This window comes from Amblyraja radiata, chromosome 14 (genome assembly GCF_010909765.2).
Source record: "Amblyraja radiata isolate CabotCenter1 chromosome 14, sAmbRad1.1.pri, whole genome shotgun sequence".
Classification (NCBI taxonomy): domain Eukaryota; kingdom Metazoa; phylum Chordata; class Chondrichthyes; order Rajiformes; family Rajidae; genus Amblyraja; species Amblyraja radiata.
Genome location: NC_045969.1, coordinates 5180495 through 5207555, shown reverse-complemented (window position 1 = coordinate 5207555; position 27061 = coordinate 5180495). Strand labels below are relative to the sequence as shown.

The 27061-nt window shown below is 49.0% G+C and overlaps 1 protein-coding gene across 4 annotated transcripts in view; it reads left to right on the top strand.

Moving 5' to 3' along the window:
* The window catches only part of gabpa (GA binding protein transcription factor subunit alpha), a 48197-nt gene extending 22069 nt beyond the window's left edge, over positions 1-26128 (top strand). For 3 of the 4 annotated variants that reach the window (XM_033032396.1, XM_033032394.1, XM_033032395.1), the window contains 8 exons: positions 1836-1983; positions 5489-5573; positions 6657-6893; positions 10339-10533; positions 13413-13469; positions 15410-15550; positions 16924-17116; positions 25479-26128. In XM_033032396.1, coding sequence (XP_032888287.1) covers positions 1836-1983; positions 5489-5573; positions 6657-6893; positions 10339-10533; positions 13413-13469; positions 15410-15550; positions 16924-17116; positions 25479-25707 — 1285 coding nt within the window. In that variant the 3' untranslated portion in view covers positions 25708-26128. The remainder of the gene's footprint in view (positions 1-1835; positions 1984-5488; positions 5574-6656; positions 6894-10338; positions 10534-13412; positions 13470-15409; positions 15551-16923; positions 17117-25478) is intronic. The other variant, XM_033032398.1, reaches the window with a different exon arrangement.
* Positions 26129-27061: the final 933 nt, after the last annotated feature.

The following is a 27061-nucleotide window of genomic DNA, read 5'->3' as shown; positions in this document are numbered from 1 at the left end:
AAATGGGCATTTTTCAAAGACTGGTGTTAACACTGAGTGCTTGCAGAGCAAGCACACGTAATTAAAGGGGGAACGCGAAGTGCTGGAGGAACTCAGCGGGTCAGGCAGCATCTGCGGTAGGTGACGTTTTGGGTCGGACCCTTCTTCAGACTGATTGGCGCAGTAGAGCTACTGCCTCACAGAGCCAGACACTCAGGTTCGATCCCGACTACGGGTGCTGTCTGTACGGAGTTTTGATAAGATCCCCTCTCATATGTTTTAAAAATACATTTAAAAAAATATATTGTCCCCAGTTAATGTGCGGGGATCGCTGGTCAGCGCGGTCCCGGTGGGCCGAAGGGCCTGTCTCTAAAACTAAACTAAGCACCCAAGGTCAGGATCAAACCTAAGTCTCTGCAACTGTGAGCCAGCAACTCAACCAGATAAAGCTCTAGTGCCGCCCTCCACAGTTCTGGTCACAGATTAAAGCAAGTGAGGTAAATAACACATTTCAATGGAGCTTTAAAAAAAAAAAGTCACTTGACATTTTCGACCCAAAGTTTTGGGACCTAATCCAAGGCGATTGAAGTCCAGTACATTGAACAACTGGATACGGTGCAGTGGGCTGAATAGTGTTTTATTTTGCTGTCCAGCCTGATTTTTAACAACACAGCAGTGTGTTTGTTGGTCAGAATCACAAAGTTTAACCTGGCCACGTCCATTTGCGCTGCTTTAATGTGTAGGAAAGAACTGCAGATGTTGGTTTACATCAAAAGTGCTAGAGTAACTCCGCGGGTCAAACAGCATCTCTGGAATAGGTGACAGTTTGTGTTGAGACCCTTCTTCAGACTGCTGGAAGATTGAATCACTGATGAAGACTCTCACTCTGAAGAAGGGTCTCGACCTGAAACGTCTCCTATAACTTTCCCACAGAGATAGAGTCATAGAGTGATACATTGTGGAAACAGGCCCTTCAGCCCCATTTTCCCACACTGGCCAGCATGTCCCAGCTAGACCAATCCCACCTGCCCGCATTTGGTCAATATCCCTCCAAACCTATCCGATCCAGATACCCAGCTAATTGTTTCTTAAATGTTGGGATAGTCCCTGCCTTGACTACCTCCTCTGTCAGCTTGTTCCATACATCCCCCAACCTTTGTGTGAAAAAGTTACCCCCTCAGATTCCTATTATTTCTTTTCACCTGAAACCTGTGTCCTCTGGTTCTCGATTCACCTACTCTGGGCAAGAGACTGTGCATCTACCCGATCTATTCCGCTCGTGGTTTTATACACCTCTATAAGGTCACCCCTCATCCTCCTGCACTCCAAGGAATAGAGTCCCGGCCTACTCAACCTCTGCTAAACAAGGAGGTGACAAAGTGCTGGAGTAACTCAGTGGGTCAGGCAGCATCCCTGGAGAACATGGGTGGGTGACGTTTTTTGGGTCGGGATCCTTCTTCAGGCTGAACCGCTGAGTTACTCCAGCCGTTTTTGTCTTTTTTTTTGTAAACCAGCATCTGCAGTTCCTTGTATTTACAAACAGCTCATCCTGTTCATAAGTTGTAAGAAGAGAATTGGACCATTCGGCCCATCAAGTCTACTCTGCCATTCAATCGTGGCTGATCTATCTTTCCCTCTCGATCCCATTCTTCTGCCTTCTCCTCCATAACCCTTGACACCCTTACTATCAATTTCTACCTTGATTAAATATCCATAGGCTTGGAGAGGCCTCCACAGCCCTCTGTGGCAATGAATTCCACAGATTCACCACCCTCTGGCTAAAGTTGAGTTGCAGTTTTGTCATTTTTTAACTGAGATAACGACTTTAATTTATTTCCGTTTCATCTCTTCTCCAGCATTGCCGAGCAGACAACGATCACAACAGCAGAGTTTGTGAGCCAATCCATCGACATCAATGAACCAGTTGGTAATCTCAAGAAGCTGTTAGAACCACGTCTTCAGTGTTCCTTGGAAGCACATGAAATTTGTCTTCAAGATATCTTGGTAAAGAATTAGATCTGTCATGAAATTACTCGAAGAACTGCCACAATTTCTAACATGTATACTTTGACCAGACTGATTACAAACTTAACCACTGAGCTCACGGCTAAAGTTGCTGCGTTTTGGGTGCTTGGCTTGTATACACTGGAATTTAGAAGGATGAGAGGGAATCTTATTGAAACATTATTGAAGATTATTTAGGGTTTGGACACCAGAGGCAGGAAACATGTTCCCGATGTTGGGGGGGGTCCAGAACCAGGGGTCCACAATTTACGAATAAGGGGTAAGCCATTTAGAACGGAGATGAGGAAAAACCTTTTCACCCAGAGAGTTGTGAATCTGTGGAATTCTTTGCCTCAGAAGGCAGTGGAGGCCAATTCTCTGGATGCTTTCAAGAAAGTTAAATAGAGCTCTTAAAGATAGTGGAGTCAAGGGATATGGGGAGAAGGCAGGAACGGGATACTGATTGTGAATGATCAGCCATGATCACAGTGAATGGCGGTGCTGGCTCGCAGGGCCGAATGGCCTACTCCTGCACCTATTGTCTATTGTGATTCATTCAAAGCAGGTTCCAGTTGAGGTCCATTGGATGAGTCTTGTGGTCATAGGCAAAGGGCAAGGAAACAAGCCCTTTGCCCCAACACGACCATACTGACCAAGATGCCCCATCTAAGCTGGTCCCATTTGCCTGCGTTTGCCCCATATCCCTCCAAACTTGATTCAAGGTGTTATATCCAGAAGGTTAGCACCACTAGCTAACTTCCTTGTCCACTAAATACATGCAACTTGGAGACTTGAAAACATATTATTTTAAATAAATGTTGAATGTTAGAATTAGAGATGGAACTGGTATAGGAAACTGTTATGATTTTTACAAAATCTTGAGTGGAATTTACAAAATCATGAGAGGAATAGATTGGGTAGATGCACAGAGTCTGTTACCCAGAGTAGGGGAATCGAGGACCAGAGGCCATTGGTTCAAAGTGAAGGGGAAAAGATTTGATAGGAATCCGAGGGGTAACCTTTTCATACAGAGGGTGGTGGGTGTATGGAACAAGCTGCCAGAGGCTGGGACTATCCCATTGTTTAAGAAACAGTTGGACAGGTACATGGATAGGACAGGTTTGGTGGGTTATGGACCAAGCTCAGGCAAGTGGGACTAGTGTAGCTGGGACATTGTTGGCTGGTGTGGGCGAGTTGGGCCGGAGGGCCTGTTTCCACACTGTATTAATCTATGAGTATGTTGTTTATCTTCCATCCCTGAAATCCAAATACCCAGCTCCTTATCCTTATGCTGGCTCCTTTTCCTTCCGTCAGCATTACCTCTTTAAAAGCCAGAGATTTAAAACCCCTTAGCAATAAGGGGTAGGCCATTTAGGACTGAGATGAGGGGAAATGTTTTCACCCAGAGAGTTGTGAATCTGTGCAATTGTCTGCCACGGACGGCAGTGGAGGCCAATTCACTGGATGTTTTCGAGAGAGAGTTAGATAGAGCTTCTTAGGGCTAATGGAATCAAGGGATATGGGGAGAAAGCAGGGACGTGATCCTGATTTAGGATGATCAGCCATGATCATATTGAATGGCAGTGCTGGCTCGAAGGGCCGAATGGCCTACTCCTGCAATTTCTTTTCCCAAACCTTTGTGTTTAGGGAACTAATTTCACGTTGGTGTTGAAGGCTGCTGGGCAAGGTTGCTGCCTTAACTCTGCCAGTGATAGATGGACTTCACTGGATATGAGCCAAGACATCACTTCACGTCACCCATTCCTTCTCTCCAGAGATGCTGCCTGTCCCCCTGAGTTACTCCGGCCTTTTTGTGCCTATCTTAGGTTTAAAACAGCATCTGCAGTTCCTTCTTACACTTAATAACGCTCATTTGACAACATGCATAATTATGTGCGACCACTACAGATGGCCCTGTGGAGGTGTGCAAGATCATGAGGGGCATTCTTTAGGTGGATGCACACAGTCTTCTCCCTTGGGTTGGGGAACCAAGAACTAAAGGGCACAGACCGTAAAACAGGAGCAGAAATAGGCCATTTAGCCCATTGAATCTACTCCGCAATTCATTCATGGCATGAGGGGGATATGGAGAGAAGGCAGGAACGGGTTACTGATTGTGGATGATCAACCATGATCACCTTGAATAGCGGTGCTGGCTCGAAGGGCCGAATGGCCTACTCCTGCACCTATTGTCTATGTATCCCTCTCAATCCCATTCTCCTGCCTTCTCCCCACAACCTTTGCCGCCTCACTGATCAAGAACCTATCAATCTCTACTGTAAAAACCTCCAATGTCTTGACCTCCACAACCATCTGTGGCCACAAATTCCATAGATTCACCAATCTCTGGCTAAATAAATACCTGAGTTCGATCCTGACTACGGGTGCTGTCTGTACGGAGTTAGGTTTACCGAGTTGGTTTTCTCCGAGATCTTCGGTTTGCTCCCACACTCCAAAGACGTACAGGTTTGTAGGTTGATTGGCTTGGTATAAAATGTTTTAAAAAATTGTCCTTGGTGTGTGTAGGATGGTGTTAGCGTGCGGGGATCGCTGGTCGGCGTGGACACGGTAGTCTGAAGGGCCTCTGGCACTGTAAGGCAGCAACTCTACCGCTGTGCCACCTACTGCCGCCATTTTATTGGAGAGGCAGAAACTCTGAGCTTTTATAAAAGTCAAATTGATTAAGTCTCTCGGACATAGGATTAAAATGAATTGGGAGAGGATCTGTCGGACTCATTAGTGCAGTTGGTTTTATCCGTCGGCCAGCACAAAGGGCAAGGTAGATCCCGCAACGCTGTGGATTTGCACTACTAATTCTTTTAGCAAGCCTGAAAATACGACTCCTTTGTTCAGATTATCTGATTATTGCTGGAATGGCTCCACAGCAAAGATAACGGTGACCTGCTTTATTTCTGAAAACGGAATTAAATAAACTTAATCCCTTAACACCAGTGGGAACCTTTTGGGGAAATAGGTTTGTTTGCACTCTGAAGATTGATGTGGTTTTTTGTGTGAAGATAGACACAAAAAAGCTGGAGTAACACAGCGGGCCAGATATTGTTTCTCTGGAGAAAAGGAATAGGTGATGTTTCAGGTTGAGACCCTTCGGACTTTTTTTCCTTCAGAGTCTGAAGAAGGGCCTCGAGCCGAAACGTCACCTATTCCTTTTCACAAGAGATGTTGGAGACCCTTCTTCAGACTCTGAGGAGGAGGAAGGTCTGAACAAGGATCTCAGCCTGAAACGTCACCAATTTCTTTTCTCCAGAGATGCTGTCTGACCCGCTGAGCTACTCTAGCTTTCTGTGTCTACCTTCGGTGTAAACCAGCATCTACAGTTCCTTCCTACACAATGTGTGCTTTTTGTTTTTTTTTGCTTTTTGTTTATTATCAACGATTATAAGCAGAATCATAGTCGGCTTAAACCAGCGTCTGCAGTTCCTTCTTGCACGTCATAGTCGATAAGTTTGACTTGGAACCTTGTCTCGTTTTGTCTGCCTTGCCACAGTTGGATCCAAATCGCAGTTTATTCGACCAAGGGGTGAAAACAGATGGCACTGTTCAGCTCAGCGTGGAAGTCATTTCCAGACAAGGTAAGCTTGTTCTAGATTGCATGCTGCGGCTCGGGTTTCAAGTACGGGCACGTCTTCCTGAGCAGGAAGCGCAGTCGGTCGTTGGAACCCGACCAGGAATGCTGCCTGCCATTGTGGCCCTCCGGTTTCAGGAAGTGAAATGGTGGTGCCACGAAGAGCAGAGTCGAGATTGTGAGCGGGATACAGGAACTGATTCACAAGCCCTTACTCAAACTTTGTCAGCCTGGCCGCAAGCAGCTGCAATGGGAACTGGAGTGGGAGGGAAGGAGGTGGAATCGAATAGAAAACAGCTGCTCGGATGCAGATGTGGCAGCGTTCCGGCGTTCCCCTTGCTTCCCTGCAGGCCATGATTTTCTTTCCCCATCTTTACTCTCGCATGCCGTACCTGGGTAAGAATTGGCCAGCTTGGCTTCAATCGGGTAATAAAAATGAAGCGCAGATGCTGGTTTATACCAAACATAGCCGCTAAATGCTGGAGTAACTCAGCGGGTCACGCAGCATCTCTGGAGAAAATGAATAGGTGACGTTTCGGGCCGGGACCCTTCTTCAGATTGAGATTGTATTTCGTTGCCACAGAGGGCAGTGGAGGCCAAATCACTGGATGGATTTAAGAGAGAGTTAGATAGAGCTCTAGGGGCTAGTGGAATCAAGGGATATGGTGAGAAGGCAGGCACGGGTTATTGATTGGGGACGATCAGCCATGATCACAATGAATGGCGGTGCTGGCTCGAAGGGCCGAGTGGCCTCCTCCTGCACCTATTTTCTATGTTTCTATGTTCCCAACCTGAAAATCTCACCTCGCCTATCCATTTTCTCCAGAGGTGTTGCCTGACTCGCTGAGTTACTCCAGCACTTTGTGTCTATCTTTGGTGTAAACCGGCGTCTGCAGTTCTTTGTTTCTATAGTATGGCAGTAAGTTGATCAGGGGATGATCAGCCATGATCACATTGAATGGCGGTGCTGGCTCGAAGGGCCGAATGGCCTACTCCTGCACCTATTGCTTATTGTCTATTGTCCAAGTGGCTGCCTTGTTGGCAGGGAAGAGCGTGCCCTGTTCTTTGGTTTAAGCGTTGTTACTTTTAGCAGGAGTGGAGCCAAAGCTCAACATCCTGGAGATAGTGAAGCCGGTGGAGACGGTGGAGGTGGTCATCGACCCGGACGCCACGCACCACGGGGCCCAGCTGGTGGAGGAGACGCAAGTCATAACGTTAGATGGCTCGAAGCAGCTGATACCGGACGAGACCTCGGAGCAAGTAACGCGGTGGGCCGCCGCCCTCGAGGGATACCGCAAAGAGCAGGAGCTTCTCGAAATACCATACGGTAAGGCACGTTCGGCCTGTCTGGTCCACGCCAGCGGCTGTGCTTTGGCTCCATGATCAGCAACTATCCCGGTCAATAAGGGTGGCGCAGCGGTAGAGCTACTGCCTAACAGCGCCGGAGACCCGGGTTCGATCCTGACTACGGGTGCTAGTTGGGACGAAGGGCCCGTTTCCACTCGCGGCCCAGTGGCACAGCGGTAGAGTTGCTGTCATTCTTTTCTTTTAAAATCTATTAATTTTTCGAAAACAAAAAGGTAATAACCAACATAACAGGGATCTTGATAACATAGGGATCAGGATTGTATTAACAACAAATGTGACCTAGAAATGTCTTACCGCACTTTCAGCGCCAGAGACCCGGGTTCGATCCCGACTTACGGCTGCTTGTCTGTACGGAATTTGTACGTTCTCAGCGTGACCTGCGTGGGGTCTTCTCCGAGATCTTCGGTTTCCTCCAAAGACGTACAGGTTGTAGGTTAATTGGCTTGGTGTAAATGTAAAATTGTCCCTAGTGGGTGTAGGGTAGTGTTAGTGTGCGGGGATCGCTGGTCAATGTGGACTCAGACTCTGGCGCTGTGAGGCAGCGACTCTATCTGCCTCCACTCTAATGCCTGAAAGAATGGGTCGACTGTGCTCGTATTCACTGGAATTTAGAAGGATGAGAGAGAGTCTTGTAGAAACATATAAAATTCTTAAAGGATTGGACAGGCTAAATGCAGGAAAAAAATTTCCCGATGCTGGGGGAGTCCAGAACCAGGAGTCACAGTTTAAGAATAAGGGGTAGACCATTTAGGACTGAGATGAGGAAAAACCGCTTCACCAAGAGAGTTGTGAATCTGTGGAATTCTCTGCCGCAGAAGGCAGTGGAGGTCAATTCACTGGATGTTTTTGTCAAGAGAGAGTTAGATTTAGCTCTTGGTGCTAAGAGAATCAAGGGATATGGGGGAAAAAGCAGGAAGGGGTACTGATTTTAGATGATCAGCCATGATCAGGTGCAGGAGTAGGCCTTTCGGTCCTACGAGCCAGCACCGCCATTCAATGTGATCATGACTGATCATCCCCAATCAGTACCCCGTTCCTGCCTTCTCCCCATATCCCCTGACTCCACTATCTTTAAGACCCCTATCTAGCTCCTTCTTGAAAGTAACCAGAGAATCGGCCTCCACCACCCTCTGAGGCAGAGAATCTCACACTCACAACTCTCTGTGTGAAAAAGTATTTCTTCATCTCCGTTCTAAATGGCTTACCCCTTATTCTTAAACAGTGGCCCCAGGTTCTGAACTCCCCCAACATCGGGAACATGTTTGCTGCCTCTAGCGTGTCCAAACCCTTAATAATCTTATATGTTTATTGTCCGTTCTAATGCGAGATATCCAATGGCTTTTCTACATAAGATTGAATGTCTTGTATGGTCCAGTCCACATCTGAGACCGTTCAGACCCAATTGAAGAGTCTGTTAACAGTCATTGCAGTTCCAAATGATCATCCACATCAGAGTCATATGCTAGTAATGAGTCAACCACTTGGCAGGCGATGAAAGAGGCAAAATAAAAGCCAAAATATATATCTGGCAAATGTTTCCTTGGTCTATTTTGTTTTTACAAATGCCGCCTTGTTTCAGGAACACGTCTCCAGGGCTATTGCAATGATCCACTGTGTCTCGTGGCTCTCTCGCATGTTATTTTTCTCTCCAGTCCCATTTGGGGCCCATCCCCGATCAGTGCTAGATTGGAAAGTTAATCGCCTAATGTTCAGTTTAGAGATATAGCGTGGAAACGGGCCCTTCGGCCCACCGAGTCCGCATCGACCAGTGATCCCCGCACGCTAACACTACCCCGCACACACTAGGGACAGTTTTTAAATTTACACCAAGCCAATGAACATACAAGCCTGTACGTCTTTGGAGTGTGGGAGGAAACCGAAGATCTCGGAGAAAACCCACGCAGGTCACGGGGAGAACGTACAACCTCTTTACATGCAGCACCCGTGGTCGGGATCGAACTCTGGCCTCTGACTCTGTAAGACAGTAACTCTGCACCACCATGCTGCCCCTTTGTCCCAGCTTCTTTAAACATTACTGGGGCGGCACGGTGGCGCAGCAGTAGAGTTGCTGCCTTGCAGCGCCAGACACCCACCCGCGTTCCATGCTGACTACGGGTTGTTGTCTGTACCTTCTCCCCGTGACCGCGTGGGTTGTCCCCGGGCGCTCTGGTTTTCTCCCACGCATAAAAGACGTGCAGGTTTGTAGGTTAATTTGCTTCAGTAAAAATGATAAATGCCACTATCATAGCTCCTTCCATCACCACCCCCAGTAGCGCATTCCAGGCACTCACCAAACTCAGTCTGAAGAAGGGTCTCGACCTGAAACATCGCTCATTCATTCTCCAGATATGCTGAGTAGACAGTGGGACAACTGAGAAGGGGGAGGGGGGTGGAATGAAGAGAGAGAGCAAGGGCTACCTGGCGTTAGAGAAAACACTAGTCCCACTGTCTTTCTTTGCCCTATCCCCTCCCCTGACATCAATCTGAAGAAGGGTCTCGACCCGAAGCGTGGCCAATTCCTTCTCTCCAGAGATGCTGCCTCACCCGCCGAGTTTCTCCAGCATTTTGTGTCTACCTTTGATTTTACCAGCGTCTGCAGTCCTTTCTTAAACACTCCAGATATGTTGCCTGTCCCGCTGAATTTCTCCAGCATTTTGTGCCTACCTTCGATTTTACCAGCTTCTGCAGTTCTTTCTTAAACACTCCAGATATGTTGCCTGTCCCGCTGTGTTTCTCCAGCATTTTGTGTCTATCTTCTGTTTTAAAAAAAAAAACCTTGCGCTGCACATCCCTTTTAAACGTTGCCCCTCTCCCCTCAAAGCTGTGCCCTCTAGTATATGATCCTGGGAAATAAGTTCTGAATATCTACCCGTTCTATGCCTCTCACAATTTTATATACTTCTAAAAGCTCTCAATCCCCACAATCACAATCTCAAAGTCAAAGTCAATTTTATTCGTCACATGCACCCAAAGGTGCAGTGAAATGAATTTGCCAGCAGCGATACACTTGAAAAGAACACACGATACACAATAAGATTTAACACAAACATCCACCACAGCATTCTTCACTGTGGTGGAAGGCAACATAGTTCAGTCAGTCCTCCTCCATTGTTCACCAGTGGTCGGGGCCATAAACCCTCGTGGTCGCCACTACGGACAGCCCGATGTACAGGCCCTCTCGTCGGGGTGATCGAAACTCCGACGTCGGGACGGTCGAACACACTCCGCGGCTTGGAGGTCCCGAATCGGCACTTTCCTACCGGAGAGCGCGGCTTCAGGATGCCACAGGCCGGAGCCAGTGAAAATAATCCATGTCTGTAGTTAGTACCCTCTAATCCAGCCATCTAGTATTTTTCCCCTTAAAGAATGGTTTTGACCAAGTGGTCTTCATTTTTCTACTCTAGATCCAATTCAATGGTCAGTGGACCAGGTGTTACACTGGGCCGTGTGGGTGATGAAGGAGTTTGTCATGCTCGATGTCGACGTGAAGGATCTGTCCATGTTGGGCAAGGACCTGTGTTCCCTCAGCCAGGAAGAATTCCTGCTGCGAGTACCAAAGGGAGAAATCTTGTGGAGCCACTTGGAGTTGCTGAGGAAATGTGAGTAAAACAGAGTGTAACGTGTGTTTAGACTTTAGAAATACAGTGCAGGAACAGGAGGCGAATTGCTGGAATTAACCGGCCACAGGTTGCACAGGCAAGTGACTAATTGCAGTTAACGCAGATTAGTTTAGTGTGGGCGGCACGGTGGCGCAGTGGTAGAGTTGCTGCCTTACAGCGCACGCAGCGCCGGAGACCACCGTCTGGTCCACGCCAGCGGCTGTGGTTTGGCTCTATGATCAGCGACTATCCCGGTCAATAAGGATGGCGCAGCGGTAGAGCTACTGCCTAACAGCGCCAGAGACCCGGGTTCAATCCTGACTACAGGTGCTAGTTGGGACGAAGGGCCTGTTTCCACACTGTGTGACTATGACTCTGGGCCCAGTGGCGCAGCGGTAGACTCGCTGTCTTACAGCACTTTCAGCGCCAGAGACCCGGGTTCGATCCCGACTACGGGTGCTGTCTGTACGGAGTTCGTACGTTCTCCCCGTGACCTGCCTGGGTTTTCTCCGAGATCTTTGTTTTCCTTCCACACTCCAAAGACGTGCTGGTATGTAGGTTAATTGGCTTGGTGAATGCAAAAATTGTCCCTAGTGGGTGTAGGATAGTGTTGATGTGCGAGGATCGCTGGTCGGCGCGGACCCGGTGGGCCGAAAGGGCCTGTTTCCGCTCTGTATTTCTAAAACCAAAAAAAACTAAAGATGCAGTGAAAAACAGACCCTTCGGCCCACCGAGTCCACACCGACCAGCGATCACAACGTGCACTAACGCTATCCAAACACTGGGGACAATTTACAACTTTACAGAAGCCAATTAATCTACAAACCTAAGATTGACAAAAAGCTGCAGTAACTCAGCGGGACAGACAGCATCTCTGGAGAGAAGGAATGGGTGACGTTTCGAGTCGCGACCCTTCTTCCGACTAGGTGGGTTAGAGGGCCTGTGTCTGTGCTGTATCTATGAACCGAAATAGCACGCAGCAGTCAAATGAATAAATATGGTTTCCATCTACCAGAATGATGCCTGGATTAAGGAGCATTCAGGGCCTGTCCCACTTACACAATTTTTGTTTTGGCGACTTGCTGGCACCTGTCATAGTTGCAGCAGGCTGCCGACAATTTTCAACGTGTTGAAAATCCAGCGGCGACCAGAAAAAGGTACGACTCTTTGGGCGACTACTCACGCCCATACAGGCGTGGCCTCGCGACATGGTGACGCCTGTATGGTCGTGAGTAGTTGCCCAAAGAGTATGGTGGTGAACAGTCGAGTATCTGATAGAAGTATCTAAAAATTGAGAGGCAAAACCTATTTCTCAGAATGGGAAAATCAAATATTAGAGAGCATATGTTTAAGGTGGGAGGTACAAAGTTTAAAGGAGAGGTGGAGGGCAAATTATTTTACACCAGGAGGTGAGTGCCTGGAATCACTTCCAGGGTTGGTCATGAATGATGGGTGTAGAATTAGGCCATTTGGCCCATCATGTCCACTCCGCCATTCAATCATGGTAGATCTCTCTCTCCCTCCTAACCCCATTCTCCTGCCTTCCCCCCATAACCTCTGACACCCGTACTAATCAAGAATCTATCTATTGTTTAAGAAGGAACTGCAGATGCTGGAAAATCGATGGTAGACAAAAGTGCTGGTGAAACTCAGCGGGTGCAGCAGCATCTATGGAGCGAAGGAAATAGGCAACGTTTCGACCCGAAACGTTGCCTATTTCCTTCGCTCCATAGATGCTGCTGCACCCGCTGAGTTTCACCAGCACTTTTGTCTACCAAGAATCTATCTATCTCTGCCTTAAAAATATCCACTGGCGTGGCCTCCACAGCCTTCTGTGGCAAATAATCCCACTGATTCACCACCCTCTGACTTAAAAAAAAATAAAAAATTCTCATCTCCTTCCTAAAAGGACATGGTGGTTGAAGCGGATGCGTTAGTGGCATCTAAAACACTTTTGGATAGGCGCATGGATAAGCAGGGAATGGAGGGATATGGATCATGTGCCGGTAGATGAGTGATGGTATTGGCGTCCTGCTCAGCACTGACGCTGTGGGCCGAAGGGCCTGTTCTAACGTGATCTGGTGCCGAGCTATCATAGCACCGCATTAGACAGAAGGACTGGGTAGATTCCCCTCCCCCCTCCCCCCCGGCTGCAGTAATAATGAGGCAGCATTAACCAAAGATCCTACAGCGGAGCAAGATAGCCCACTCGACGAAAAAGACGTAGTACAGTCATGGGCAGATTCATGGGTAATTTTCGGCCCCATTTCCATAACCGGCTTCCGTCTCCGCACCAAAGATCCCATAGGATACTAGTGCGGAGACGGAAGCCGGTTATGGAAACATCCTCGTAAAAATAAAAGTTATTTGGGGGAAATCAGAATTATAATTTATTAACACAGACTGTCAATGCTGATTACACTGCTAGCCGGGTCGGGTCAAGTTACTGAAATGGATGGAAAAAAAGGCCCACATTCCGCTCCATTGCATACTACACGTCAGCCCATTGCATTTAGAAGGAGTGGTCTATCTTGCTCCGCTATAGGATCTTTGGCATTAACAGCAGCGTTAACCCGGGGAGGCGACTACATTTATATCGGCGAGCTTCACAATCAGTTGTCTACTCAAAGCTGCAGGGAGAAATAAATTGACAGTGGTGGACGGGTGAAAACGGGTCCATCTTGCATCTTCCGTTAGTTTGTTGTCACGTGTACTGAGGTCCAGTAAAAAGCTTTTTGTCGCGGGCTATTGGCTGAGTTTAGTTCATCGTCATGTGTACCGAGGTACTTTTCTATGGCAGGATGTCGGTAAGGATTTGGAGTGTGGACGGATTTGATGTTTGCCAAGTTAATTAACTCTTGCTTGTTCCTGCCCCGCAGATGTGTTGGCGAGCCAAGAACACACGGGTGAAATAGCGACTGTTACAATTGACCAACGTGAGTACTTGTGTCAAAATAACCCCTCTCTGTCTCTGGTTGCTTTGGTTCTTGGTTTCCTTCTCTGGTTATTCCACCAACAGGTAGGCAACCTCTTCCCCCCCCCACCTCTCAACCCCAAACATTTAACCAGTTCCACAGTTGGCAACCATTTAGCCCTTTTGAGATCACACCTTCCTTCGCCAACAATGAGTGGATCGGGTCATAAGTGATAGGAGTAGAATTAGGCCACTCGGCCCATCGAGACTACTCCGCCATTCAATCATGGCTGATCTATCTCTCCCCTCCTAACCTCTCTCCCCTGCCTTCTCCCCATAACCCCTGACACCCGTACCAATCAAGAATCTATCTATCTCTGCCGTAAAAATATCCACTGACTTGGCCTCTGCAGCCTTCTGTGGCAAAGGATTCCACAGATTCACCACCCACTGACTTCTTGCATCCGCTTATTCTTCCCCCTCCTTTCAGTCTGAAGAAGGTTCCCGACCCAAAACGTCAGCCGTTCTTTTTCTTCAGCGATGCTGCCTGACCCGCTGAGGTACTCCTGCGCTCTGTGCCTACCTTGGACATATTTTTGTATTCTCTGCATATTACTTTCCACAGGCATTCAATTCCGATTCTCCAGGCCGATGTCTCGAGCTGAAGCCTTCAGTGTTGCCAATGAGTTATTCTACATTTTCCTTGATCGGCATTCCCTTTGTCCTGCTTTCACACCTTGCACTTCCTTATCTATGTACCGCCCACTCTCCTGACAATCTGAAGAAGGGTCTCGACCAAAAACGTCACCCATTCCTTCTCTTCAGAGATGCTGCCTATCACGCTGAGTTACTCCGGCATTTTGTGCCTATCTTCAGTTTAGACCCACATCTGCAGTTCCTTCCTACACCAACCAGCTATTTCTGTGTTAAAGATTCATTGTTGCTTAGATCGCTTCCTGTGGCATGTTTTTTTTTAATAAGAGGAATTTATTTTATTTTTGTTGGGACACACTTGTCAGATTTGGGGCCCACGTTGAACACTGGCCACGAGTAAGTTTAGTTTAGGGATACAGTGCGGAAACGGGCCCTTCGGCCCGCTGGGCCCACGCCGTCCAGCGATCCCTGAACATTAAGACTATCACGCACACACAAGGGCCACTTTTTTAACATTTTCCCAAACCAATTTACCTACATACACCTATGTCTTTGGAGTGTGGGAGGAAACTGGAGGTCTCAGAGAAAACCCAGGTCACAGGGAGAACGTGCAAACTCCATACAGACAGCACCCGTAGTCGTAATCGAACCCGGGTCTCCAGTGATTTGGCCTCCACTGCCCTCTGTGGCAGGGAATTCCACAAATTCACAACTCTCTGTGTGAAAAAGTTTTTTTTCACCTCAGTCTTAAATGGCCTCCCCTTTATTCTAAGACTGTGGCCCCTGGTTCTGGACTTGCCCAACATTGGGAACATTTTTCCTGCATCTAGCTTGTCCAGTCCTTTTATAATTTTACATGTTTCTACAAGATCCTCCCCTCATCCTTCTAAACTCCATTGAATACAAGCCTAGTCTTTTCAATCTTTCCTCATATGACAGTCCCGCCATCCCAGGGATCAATCTCGTGAACCTACGCTGCACTGCCTCAATCACAAGGATGTCCTTCCTCAAATTAGGAGACCAAAACTGGACACAATACTCCAGATGTGGTCTCACCAGAGCCCTATACAACTGCAGAAGAACCTCTTTACTCCTAAACTCTTGAAGGTAGTTTCATGATGGCGCTGGGGGCAGGGATCGAGAGGAATTTCACACGTCTCACTGAGCCTGCTGTCCGTGCGTGGAACAGACTCCGTTGGTGAAGTGCGGGGATTCTTCTCCGAGCCGAGCGTAGCCACGCACTGTGGTTTTGTAAACACCAGCTGTTTAACTGTGTCTGAGCTTTCTCGTGTTCTCTTGTGTTTTCAGCTGTCCAAATAATTCCAGCTACAGTGCAGCAGACAACTCCCACCACCATTAAAGTCTTCACCGGAACGCCCAAATCTGCCAAAACCCCACGTGCTCCACGGATCTCTGGTGAAGACAGAAGCTCTCCAGGGAACAGGACAGGTACGGTCATAAGGAATAGAAACAAAGACAGTAGGCCCTTCGAGCCAGCACCTCCATTCCATATGATCATGGCTGATCATCCAGAATCAGTACCCCGTTCTTGCTTTTACCCCCCATATCCCTTGATTACCTCGGAGCTATATCTAACTCTCTTTTGAATGCATCCAGAAACTTGGCCTCCACTGTCTTCTGTGACAGAGAAATCCACAGATTCACAACTCTCTGGGTGAAAACGTTTTTCCCCATCTCAGTCCTAAATGGCCTACCCCTTATTCTTAAACTGTGACCCCTGGTTCTGGACTCCCCCAACATCGGGAACATTTTTCCTACATCTAACCTGTCCAATCCCTTAAGAGGAGTAAAATTAGGCCATTCGGCCCATCCAGTCTACTCCACCATTCAATCATAGCTGATCTATCTCTCCCTCCTAAAACCATTCTCCTGCCTTCTCCCCATAGCCTCTGACACCTGTAAGTGGAGATTGACAGTCGGTTTTAATGGCCTGGGTATTCTTAGTTTAGTTTAAGTTTTGTTGACAGCACCTGTAGTCAGGATCGAACTTGGGTCTCGAGCGCTGTAAGGCAGCAACTCTACCGTTGCTCCACCATGCCACCGTCCCTCCCACTCTTTAGACTTTAGAGAGACAGCGTGGAAACAGGCCCTCCGGCCCACCGAGTGCGTGCCAACCAGCGATCACCTCCGGTTTTCTCCCACACTCAGAAGACATGCAGGTTTGTAAGTTAATTGGCTCTGGTTAAAAATTGTAAATTGTCCCTAGTGTGTGTAGGATAGTGCTAGTGCACGGGTTGGATCGCTGGTCGGCGCGGAGTCGAAGAGCCTGTTTCTACGCTGCATCTCAAAACTAAACTAATCTGCTTTAAATGCAATCAGCCACTTGCCTGTACAACCTGTGAGTGTTTAATACCAGCGATTCACTGCCTTCTAACTTCACTCCCCGTTACTCATCTGCTTCCTAACACCCTCAGTGTGTTGATTATCCACATGCAAAGTTGCAAAGTGTATCTAAAAATGCAAAGAAGTGTGTGGAAAGGAACCGCTGACGCTGGTTTATACCGAAGACAGACCTGGACAAAAATGCTGGAGTGATTCAGCGGGACAAGCAGCATATCGTGGAGAGAAGGAACGGGTGACGTTTCGGGTCGAGACCACTTCTTCAGACTCAAACTTCAGTCAGAAGAAGGGCCTCGACCCGAAACGTCGCCCGTTCCATTTTCTCCAGAGACGCTGAATCACTCCAGCATTTTTTTGTTGCGTCTTAAAAATGCGAGGTTGGGGTTTGCGCTGCTGCCGGAGCAGCATTGAGGGAGAAACTTGATGCAATGGGGTCGTGTGTGTGTGTGCTCTGTCTGCAGGCAACAACGGGCAGATCCAGCTCTGGCAATTCCTGCTGGAGCTCCTCACGGACAAGGATGCGCGGGACTGCATTTCGTGGGTCGGCGACGAGGGGGAGTTCAAGCTGAACCAGCCTGAGCTCGTGGCACAGAAGTGGGGTCAGCGCAAGAACAAGCCCACCATGAACTACGAGAAACTGAGTCGGGCGCTCAGGTAAGTAAAGCCACCGCCGTTTTGTACCCACTGTAGCGTGACCACTTGACTCTTGTAGAGTGACCACCCGACCCTTGTAGAGTGACCACCCGACCCTTGTAGAGTGACCACCCGACCCTTGTAGAGTGACCACCCGACTCTTGTAGAGTGACCACCCGACTCTTGTAGAGTGACCACCCGACCCTTGTAGAGTGACCACCCGACTCTTGTAGAGTGACCACCCGACCCTTGTAGAGTGACCACCCGACTCTTGTAGAGTGACCACCCGACCCTTGTAGAGTGACCACCCGACCCTTGTAGAGTGACCACCCGACCCTTGTAGAGTGACCACCCGACCCTTGTAGAGTGACCACCCGACCCTTGTAGAGTGACCACCCGACCCTTGTAGAGTGACCACCCGACCCTTGTAGAGTGACCACCCGACTCTTGTAGAGTGACCACCCGACCCTTGTAGAGTGACCACCCGACCCTTGTAGAGTGACCACCCGACCCTTGTAGAGTGACCACCCGACCCTTGTAGAGTGACCACCCGACCCTTGTAGAGTGACCACCCGACCCTTGTAGAGTGACCACCCGACTCTTGTAGAGTGACCACCCGACTCTTGTAGTGACCACCCGACCCTTGTAGAGTGACCACCCGACCCTTGTAGAGTGGCCACCCGACTCCTGTACTTTGTGCCGCAGCCAGGGAAGACTAACACTCCTGTGTCGCTATCTTCAGAGAATCCTGTACTTGTACCCCAGGGTTTCTCTCTGCAATATTGCCCGATTTGTTTTAAAGTTACAACAAAATACTTGTGCTATATCACGGTGGCGCAGCGGTAGTGTTGCTGCCTTGCAGCGCCGGAGACCCGGGTCCGATCCCGACTACGGGTGCTGTCTGTACGTAGTTTGTACGTTCTCCCCGTGACCGGCGTGGATTTTTGCCGAGATTTTCGGTTTCCTTCCACGCTCCAAAGACGTACAGGTTTGTGGGTTAATTGGCTTGGTATTTGTATAAAATTGTCCGTAGTGGGTGTGGGATATTGTTAATATGCGGGGATCGTTGGTCGGCGCTGACACAATGGGCCGAAGGGCCTGTTTCAATAGACAATAGGTGCAGGAGTAGGCCATTCGGCCCTTCGAGCCAGCACCGCCATTCAATGTGATCATGGCTGATCATCCCCAATTAGTACCCCGTTCCTGCCTTCTCCCCATACCCCCTATTTTTAAGAGCCCGATCTAGCTCTCTCTTGAAAGTATCCAGAGAACCCGCCTCCACCGCCCTCTGAGGCAGAGAATTCCACAGACTCGCCACTCGCTGCATCGCAAAATTAAAGAAGGGTCTTGACCTGAAACATCAGCGATCCATGTTTTTCAGAAATGCCACCCGACCTGTTGGATTACTCCAGCATTTTTTGTCCTTTTTGTGTATAAACCAGCATCTGCAGTTCCTTGTCTCTGCACCTTCATTGAAGCGCAGGTGTTTTCTGGTACTGGCTGGTGAAGCAGACCTAACACAAACTCGTCTTCACTGAAGCATACTTTCACTTCTCTGCACTCAACCAGCTTTCTGGCCTTGCACTCTCCATCAGTCACCGTGCTCGAGTCACGGCTCCTGTGGTTCCAGAGAGTGAACGCTACAAACTATCGAGTCAAAGGGATGAATTGCAGCCAAACTTCCAGCTTGCTTCGAAGATAGACACAAAAAGCTGGAGTAACTAGTGGGACAGGCAGCATCTCTGGAGAGAAGGAATGGGTGGCGTTTTGGGTGGAGACCCTTCTTCAGACTGAGAGTCAGGGGAGGTAAAAGGGTAAGGTGTGAAAACGACAGATCAAAGCGGACGATGATAAGGAAATGTGGAATGGTTCGTTGTTAGCTGGGGGGGAAGGTGGCAACGAGGCACAGGATCAGTAATATTTAATCAGGACAGTGGAACTAGTCAGAGAGTTAGGATGGGGGAGGGACGGAGAGAGAGGCAAAGCAAGGGTTACTTGAAGTTAGAGGAATCGATATTCATACTGCTGGGTTGTCAGCTGTCTTCTCAGCAATAGCCATTTCCTGGCCGTGTCTGCACCTGATATAGAAACGTAGAAAACAGGTGCAGTAGGCCATTCGGCCCTTCGAGCCAGCACCGCCATTCAATATGATCATGGCTGATCATCCAAAATCAGTACCCCGCCCCCCCCCCCCCCCATATCCCCTGATTCCATTAGCCCTAAGAGCGATATCTAACTCTTTCCCGAATGCATCCAGTGAATTGGCCTCAACTGCCTTCTGTGGCAGAGAATTCCACAGATTCGCATCTCTTTTGGTGAAAAGGTTTTTCCTCATCTCAGTCCTAAATGACCGACCCCTTATTCTTATTCTATATGTGCTGCATGAGAAATAAATGCTTGCCCAGTAAGAGGAGCTGAGATGGGCAAGGATTTTGGATTTTGGGGATGATCAGCCATGATCACATTGAATGGCGGTGCTGGCTCGAAGGGCCAAATGGCCTACTCCTGCACCTATTGTCTATTGATTTCTCAGCGAGCGTGTGGATGAGGCTGGAAGGGGTGGGTTGGTCTCGCAGTTAGAGAGTCCAGGGGTTGTGGTTTATCATTATTGGAACAGCGTCTCAGTGCAGATTTAGAGGAGAAATCCGTCCCGTTATTTGGCAAGCTTACCTGGAGTTTGCTTTTTCCTTGTGGGAAGTGTGCAATTCTTGAGTGAGTCAGACACCAAGCACCATCTGTTCCTGTGAAAATTCTGTCTTTCAGCTCATCCGTGCAATCGGAGTCACCGCAGCCTCCCCTAACACGTGGCGTGACTCAATCGGCAAACGACATTGGTGTCTGACAAATGTCCATGTTTCTCTCGGGGAACGTTCCACATTACATAGTAGGAATAAGAAACTGCAGTTGCTGGTTTACCAAGGAAAGACTCAAAAACACTGGTGTAACTGGGCGGCACGGTGGCGCAGCGGTAGAGTTGCTGCCTCGCAGCGCCAGAGACCCATCCTGACTATGGGTGCTGTCCGTACGGAGTTTGTACCTTCTCCCGTTGTCAATAGACAATAGGTGCAGGAGTAGGCCATACGGCCCTTCGAGCCATTCAATGTGATCATGGCTGATCATCCACAATCAGTACCCCGTTCCTGCCTTCTCCCCATATCCCCCGACTCCGCTATCTTTAAGAGCCTTATGTAGCTCTTGAAGTATCCAGAGAACCGGCCTCCATCGCCCTCTGAGGCAGGGAATTCCACACTCGCAACTCTCTGTGTGAAAAAGTGTTTCCTCGTCTCCGTTCTAAATGGCTTACCCATTATTTGTAAACTGTGGCCCCTGGTTCTGGACTCCCCCAACATCAGGAACATGTTTCCTGCCTCTAGTGTGTCCAAACCCTTAATAATCTTATATGTTTCAATGAGACACTCTCTCATCCTTCTAAACTCCAGAGTGTACAAGCCCAGCTGCTCCATTCTCTCAGCATATGACAGACCCGCGTGGGTTTTCTCCAGGTGCCCCGGTTTCCTCCCACATCCCAAAGACGTGCAAGATTGTGCAGTTAATCAGCTTCTACCAATTGCCACTAGTGTATGGATGAGCTGTTGTTCAGCGTGGAAAAAGACGCTGTTTCCACACTGTATCTAGTAACTTTACTCAGCGGCTCAGGCAGCGTCCCTGGAGAAGATGGATACGTGATGTTGAGAGTCGAGACGTTCACTGTCCATCTGCTATGTTATTCACGTCCCCCCCCACCCCCCGAGAAGAGAGGGAGGGGGTGACAAAGAAACAGACTTTGATTTAAGTAGAAGGAGTAGGAAGTTCCATCAGCTCCAAAAACTGGTATTTGAATTTTACGGCTAATAACATCAGAATGATACAGTGTGGAAACAGGCACCCCGACCCAACTTCCCCACATTGACCAACATGTCCCATGTACACTAGACCCACCTGCCTGCGTTTGGTCTATATCCCTCCTATCCATGTACCTGTCTGAATATTTCTTGAACGTTGCCATAGACCCTGCCTCAACTACCTCCTCTGATAGCTCGTCCCATCCACTCACCACCCTTTGTGTAAAAGAAAAAGTTACCCCTCTGGTTCCTACTAAGTCTTTCCCTCCCTCACTTTAAACTCTGTGCTCTGGTTCACGATTCCCATATTCTGGGCAAGAGACTCTGTGCGTTTACTCGATCTATTCCTCTCATGATCTTGTACACCTCCTATAAGATCACCCTACTGCGCCCCAAGGAATAGAGTCCGAGCTTGCTCAACCTCTCCCTACAGCTCAGGCCCTTGAGTCTTGGCAACATCCTCGTATATCTTCTCTGCACCCTTTCCAGCACGACAACATCAGTCTAATAACATGGTGCGAAAACATGAGCACAATGTGTTGGGTCCTTTGAAGAGGAGAGAACCGTGAGAAATGTGGGAAGTTTTGCCCACCTGGCCTGTCGTGTCTGTTCGTTCAATGAGACCACAACTGGCCAAGAGAGAAAGTGTGTTCAATTGTTGTATATCTCGAAAAGGAACAATGACATTCTCACTTGCAGCAGCATCACGGGCCTTGAAACACAGTGCTCATTAATAGAAACTTTCAATTAAGATAAAAACTGATGTTAATGCAAAGCCGACTTTGCGGGCCAGTATCCCGGCCCTTCGGCGACCTAGTCGCAACGTTGGACTCCTCTCGGAGGCCGTGACCTCTGTTGGTCCGGGTAATCCAGAAAGGCTCTGGAAGCAAGGGTGCCAGAAAATGGGTGACGGAACTGTATTCTAAACACGTTGCAAAGAAGGTCAACGTTAAAATCTTGGTAAAACTTCTTCACACTCATTTTCTCGCCTCGTTCTGTGCCGCTGACGAGCTTGGATGCGTTGCACTGCGAGTCATTAACATGGACCTCAAACAGCTGGGAGCCCCGCACTCATCCCCTGCAGCAGCCTGCCAACTGAATGGACCAAAGTTGAGGCCATTCATCGGAAGGGGCCAACCGAGGCACGGTGGCACAGGGGTAAAGTTGCTGTCTTACAGCGCCAGGCTATTCCTCTCATGATCTCATACACCTCTATAAGATCACCCCTCATCCTCCTGCGCTCCAAGGGGCTCGATCCTGACTACAGGTGCTGTCCGTATGGAGTTTGTACGTTCTCCCCGTGACCGCATGGGTTTTCACCAACATCTTCGGTTTGCTCCCACACTCCAAAGACGTACAGGTTTGTAGGGTTAGTGGCTTGGTATGAATGTAAAATTGTCCCTAGTGGGTGCATGGTAGTGTTAATGTGCGGGGATCGCTGGTCGGCGCGGACTCGGTGGGCCGAAGGGCCTGATTCCGCGCTGTATCTCTAAACCAAGCGAAACTAAATGTTCCAGTAACCTGTGTTATATCCCAACCTCCAGTGCTGTCTGTGTGGGGTTTGCAAGTTCCCAAAGGATTCTCCATTCCCCCGTCCCCCCATCAGGATGGAAGCCGGGTCTTTGGCTGTGAGGCAGCAACTCTACCGATGCGCCACTGTGCCTAGATACACATCGACAAATACTCTTTTGAACTTCTACTGGTGTACAGTAGTGAGCATCACGGCCTGGCAAATTGAACACCCAGGATCGAAGGAGACGACAAAAAGCGGTGAACACTGCCCAGTCCATCACGGATACCGACTTCCACCATCTAAGGGGTCTAACAGGAGTCGCTGCCTCAAAATGGCAGCCAGCATCGTCAGAGACCCACACCACCCTTGCCACACACTCATTTCACCCCTGCCATCGGGAAGAAGGTACAGGAGCCTGTGAACTGTAACGTCCAGGTTCAGGAGCAGCTCCTTCACAATAACCATCAGGCTCTTGAACACTGACCTCAGCTATGTACGTCTTTGAACTAAAAACACTTTAGTACTTTAGTAATTCTGCAGGTCTGACAGTTTCTCTGGAGGACATGAATATGCGACATATTGGGTTGACTGCAACAGAATAAAGTGCCTGTCCAACTTGCCGATTTTTTTCGGCCACTGCCGGCATCATTGACTGACGTATCAGGTCACCAAAAAAGTCACGGTGTGGTGCGGCGTGTCGACGTATTGACGCGCGGTGTCTACTCAAGAGTCGCGACATTTGTCGCCGCTGGATTTTGAAATGTTCAAAATCTTTCAGTGACCCTCATACGTCAGACAATGACGGCGGCAGTCGCCGAAAAAATCGCCAAGTGGGACAGGCCCTTAACGAAACTGTCTTGGTTGGTGGGAGGACTTTTAACCACCGGGTGGCGCTCCAATGGCAGCCTCACCTACAGTCTGTCTGTCCTCTTTGTCTTTTTTTTCTTATTTTTAGTGTGTTGAAAAAGTTTGTGTTATTGTTCTCTGGTTTGTTTTATGTGGGGCGTGGGGCGTGCCACTGTGTTATGTTGAGTCGTGGACTTTCAGTGTTTGTGCTTTTTTTTAAATTCTATTTTATTTTTAATATGTTTTATTATTTATTATTATTTATTTATTTTTATTTTTATGATACTGCCTGTAAGGGAAATTCATTTCGTTGTCTCTAACTGAGACAATGACAATAAATTTGAATACAATACAATACAATACAAAGGGGTTGGGGGAAACTTTTTGTCAATCTCTTACCTTGCCGGAGATGCGATTGTTTTCCGGGTCGTATCTCTGGTCGCTCTGCGGCCTAACATCGTGGAGCCGGAGGCTTCGCTCGGGATTGACTTTGAGCCCCACCGCGGGGCGTGGACTTACCATCTTGCCTGGGATCGACGCTCCAACCGCAGCCTGCGGACTTTAACTTCAAGGAGCTCGCAGTTTCGGGTAAGAGACCGACGTCGGGAGCTCCAAAAGCCGCACGGCGTTCGTCTAGTCCCGACCCGGGGTCAGATCGCCCAGCGCGGGGAGCTGACATCCCCCCCAATGCACGAGCTCCCCGCGCCTGGCGATCTGACCATCAACGGAAGGTTAGGGACCCCCGACTGCTGGAGAGCAAAGAGGGGAGGGATTGAACTTTTTACCGCCTTCCATCACAGTGAGGAATGTGGAGGAGTCACTGTGGTGGATGTTTACGTTAAAATGTATTTTGTGTGTTCTGTTGCTTTTTATAAGTATGACTGTATGGCAAATCAAATTCCTCGTATGTTGCAGAAAATATATGGCTAATATTTTTGTATGATTATGATTAATTGTACAATTACAGTTGTACAATTGCAGTTGTACAGGGCCCTGGTGAGATCACACCTGGAGTATTGTGTGCAGTTTTGGTCCCCTAATTTGAGGAAGGATATTCGTGCTATTGAGGGAGTGCAGCGTAGGTTTACAAGGTTAATTCCCGGGATGGCGGGACTGTCATATGCTGAGAGAATGGAGCAGCTGGGCTTGTACACTCTGGAGTTTAGAAGGATGAGAGGGAATCTCATTGAAACATATAAGATTGTTAAGGGTTTGACACGCTAGCGGCAGGAAACATGTTCCAGATGTTGGGGGAGTCCAGAACCAGGGGCCACAGTTCAAGAATAAGGGGTAAGCCATTTAGAACGGAGACAAGCAAACACTTTTTCTCACAGGGAGTTGTGAGTCTGTGGAATTCTCTGCCTCGGAGGGCGGTGGAGGCCAGTTCTCTGGATGCTTTCAAGAGAGAGCTAGATGGAGCTCTTAAAAATAGCGGAGTCAGGGGATATGGGGAGAAGGCAGGAACGGGGTACTGATTATGGATGATCAGCCATGATCACATTGAATGGCGGTGCTGGCTCGAAGGGCCGAATGGCCTACTCTTGCACCTGTTGTCTATTGTCTAATTCCTTGTATTATGTTATCTAAGAGTACTGTGTTTGCTGTGTTCCTGTTATGGTGCTGCAAGTATCAATCCCACTCCCTGCTGCCGATGTTTTGGCTTCCACAACGGGCAAGGCAGCATCTGGAGAAAGATGCAAAAACCTGGGTCAGGCAGCATCTCCAGAGAAAAAGTAATAGGTGACTGTCTCAGCCCGAAATGTCACCTGTTCCTTTTTCTCCAGAGGTGCTGCCTGACCCGTTGGGTTACTCCAACACTTTGTGTCTATCTTCGGTGTGAACCAGCATCTGCAGTTCCTTCCTGCAGCATCTGGAGAACGTGGAGGCCTTTTGGGTCGGGATACTTTTCTTCGTAGGCAGTGAGCGTAGACGCTGTGTCTTCCAGCGGCGATGTCATCGCTGTTCTTGGTTCTGGGAGCGGAGTTCGGCTATTTTGCCCATTAAGTTTACTTTGCCATTAAATCATGGTTGATCTATCTCTCCCTCTCGACCCCCATTCTCCCCATAACCCCTGACACCCGTACTAATCAAGACCTGGCGGTGAAGCGATGTCGTTTTAATTTAACCCGTGTCTGATCTTTGTGGCCGTCTCTCTCCTCTCTCTCCTCTCTCTCGTGCCCAGGTATTACTACGACGGGGACATGATTTGCAAGGTCCAGGGGAAGCGCTTTGTCTACAAGTTTGTGTGCGACCTGAAGACGCTGATCGGCTACAGCGCGGCCGAGCTGAACCGCCTGGTCACGGAGTGCGAGCAGAAGAAGCTGGCCAAGATGCAGATGCACAGCATGGCCGGCCAGCCCATCACTACGGTAACGCTGGCCGCCTCCCTGCACGCAGACAAGGACAGTTGAACCACCTCGCCCCGGGCCCCGTGCCTTGGTTGCGGGTGGGAAAGCGGCCTGAGGGGAGTGGGCTGGGGAGGGTGGGCAGCGCGCCACATTCCTTCTCTCGGTCGCTCCCACCCCTCTCCCCTCACACTCCCCTGCCTTCCGGCGTGCCGATGGGCCTGAGCGGCAGGCTTGTGGGACTGTGCAGCATTCAGATGGCTGTGGGCAGAAGGAGGATGAGACAGGGACAGGGACTCGTGTCCAAGTCCTGCTGTCTAATTGTACAGTGTCGACAGCAGAGTGGGGCAGGCTTCAGCAACAAACTTCATGGTATGTTTAAAAAAAACTAGTGTACCAGCTTCACCTTAATCTATCAAATTTTTTGAGTTATTTTTGCAGATATTTTTACCCTTATGTGAATTTTCAATAAAAAAGGTATACTCCACCCTCCCCGACTGTGAATGTCATCCCTCGACTTATAAAAGGTCTAGTTTAGAGATACAGCACAGAAACAGGCCCTTCGGCCCACCGAGTCCGTGCCGACCAGCGATCCCCGCACATTAACACTATCCTTGTACACTCTGGAGTTTAGAAGGATGAGAGGTGATCTTATTGAAACATAAACTATTGTTAAGGGTTTGGACCCTTATTCGCATTATTCCAGCAGCTTGTGCTCTGCTCAAGGAGGCCGGTTCTCTGGATACTTTCAAGAGAGAGCTAGATAGGGCTTTTAAAGATAGCAGAGTCAGGGGATATGGGGAGAAGGCAGGAATGGGGTACTGATTGGGGATGATCAGCCATGATCACATTGAATGGCGGTGCTGGCTTGAAGGGCCGAATGGCCTACCCCTGCACCTATTGTATAATACTGTTTACACACATTACACAGTTTTACCCCACACCCTTGCCACTCAGGTGTCCCCGGGCGTGAAATCCCTTCCCATTATTTTGAGGGGCGTCTCCACCCCACCCTGCCCCCCATGTCCAGCAGCGGAAGGACCCTAGTCTGTGGTCCTCCCCCACCAAGCCTTGGCGTTGGCTGCACTGAGCTTCAGTGCGTCCCTCAGCGCGTACTCCTGCAGTCTGCAGCGGGCCAGTTGGCAACATTCCCCGACGGACATCCCGCTCCGCTGGGCGGTGAACAACGCTCGGGCCGACCAAAGAGCGTCTTTCACCGAGTTGATGACCTTCCAGCAGCACTCGATGTCCGTCTCTGAATGGGTCCCTGGGAACAGTCCGTAGATCACAGAGTTCTCTGTGACAGAGCTGTTCGGAATAAACCGTGACAGAGACCCTTGCATGCTTCTCCAGACTCTCTTTGCGAATCCACACTCTGCAAAGATATGGGCAACCGTCTCCTCTCCATAGCAGCTGTCCC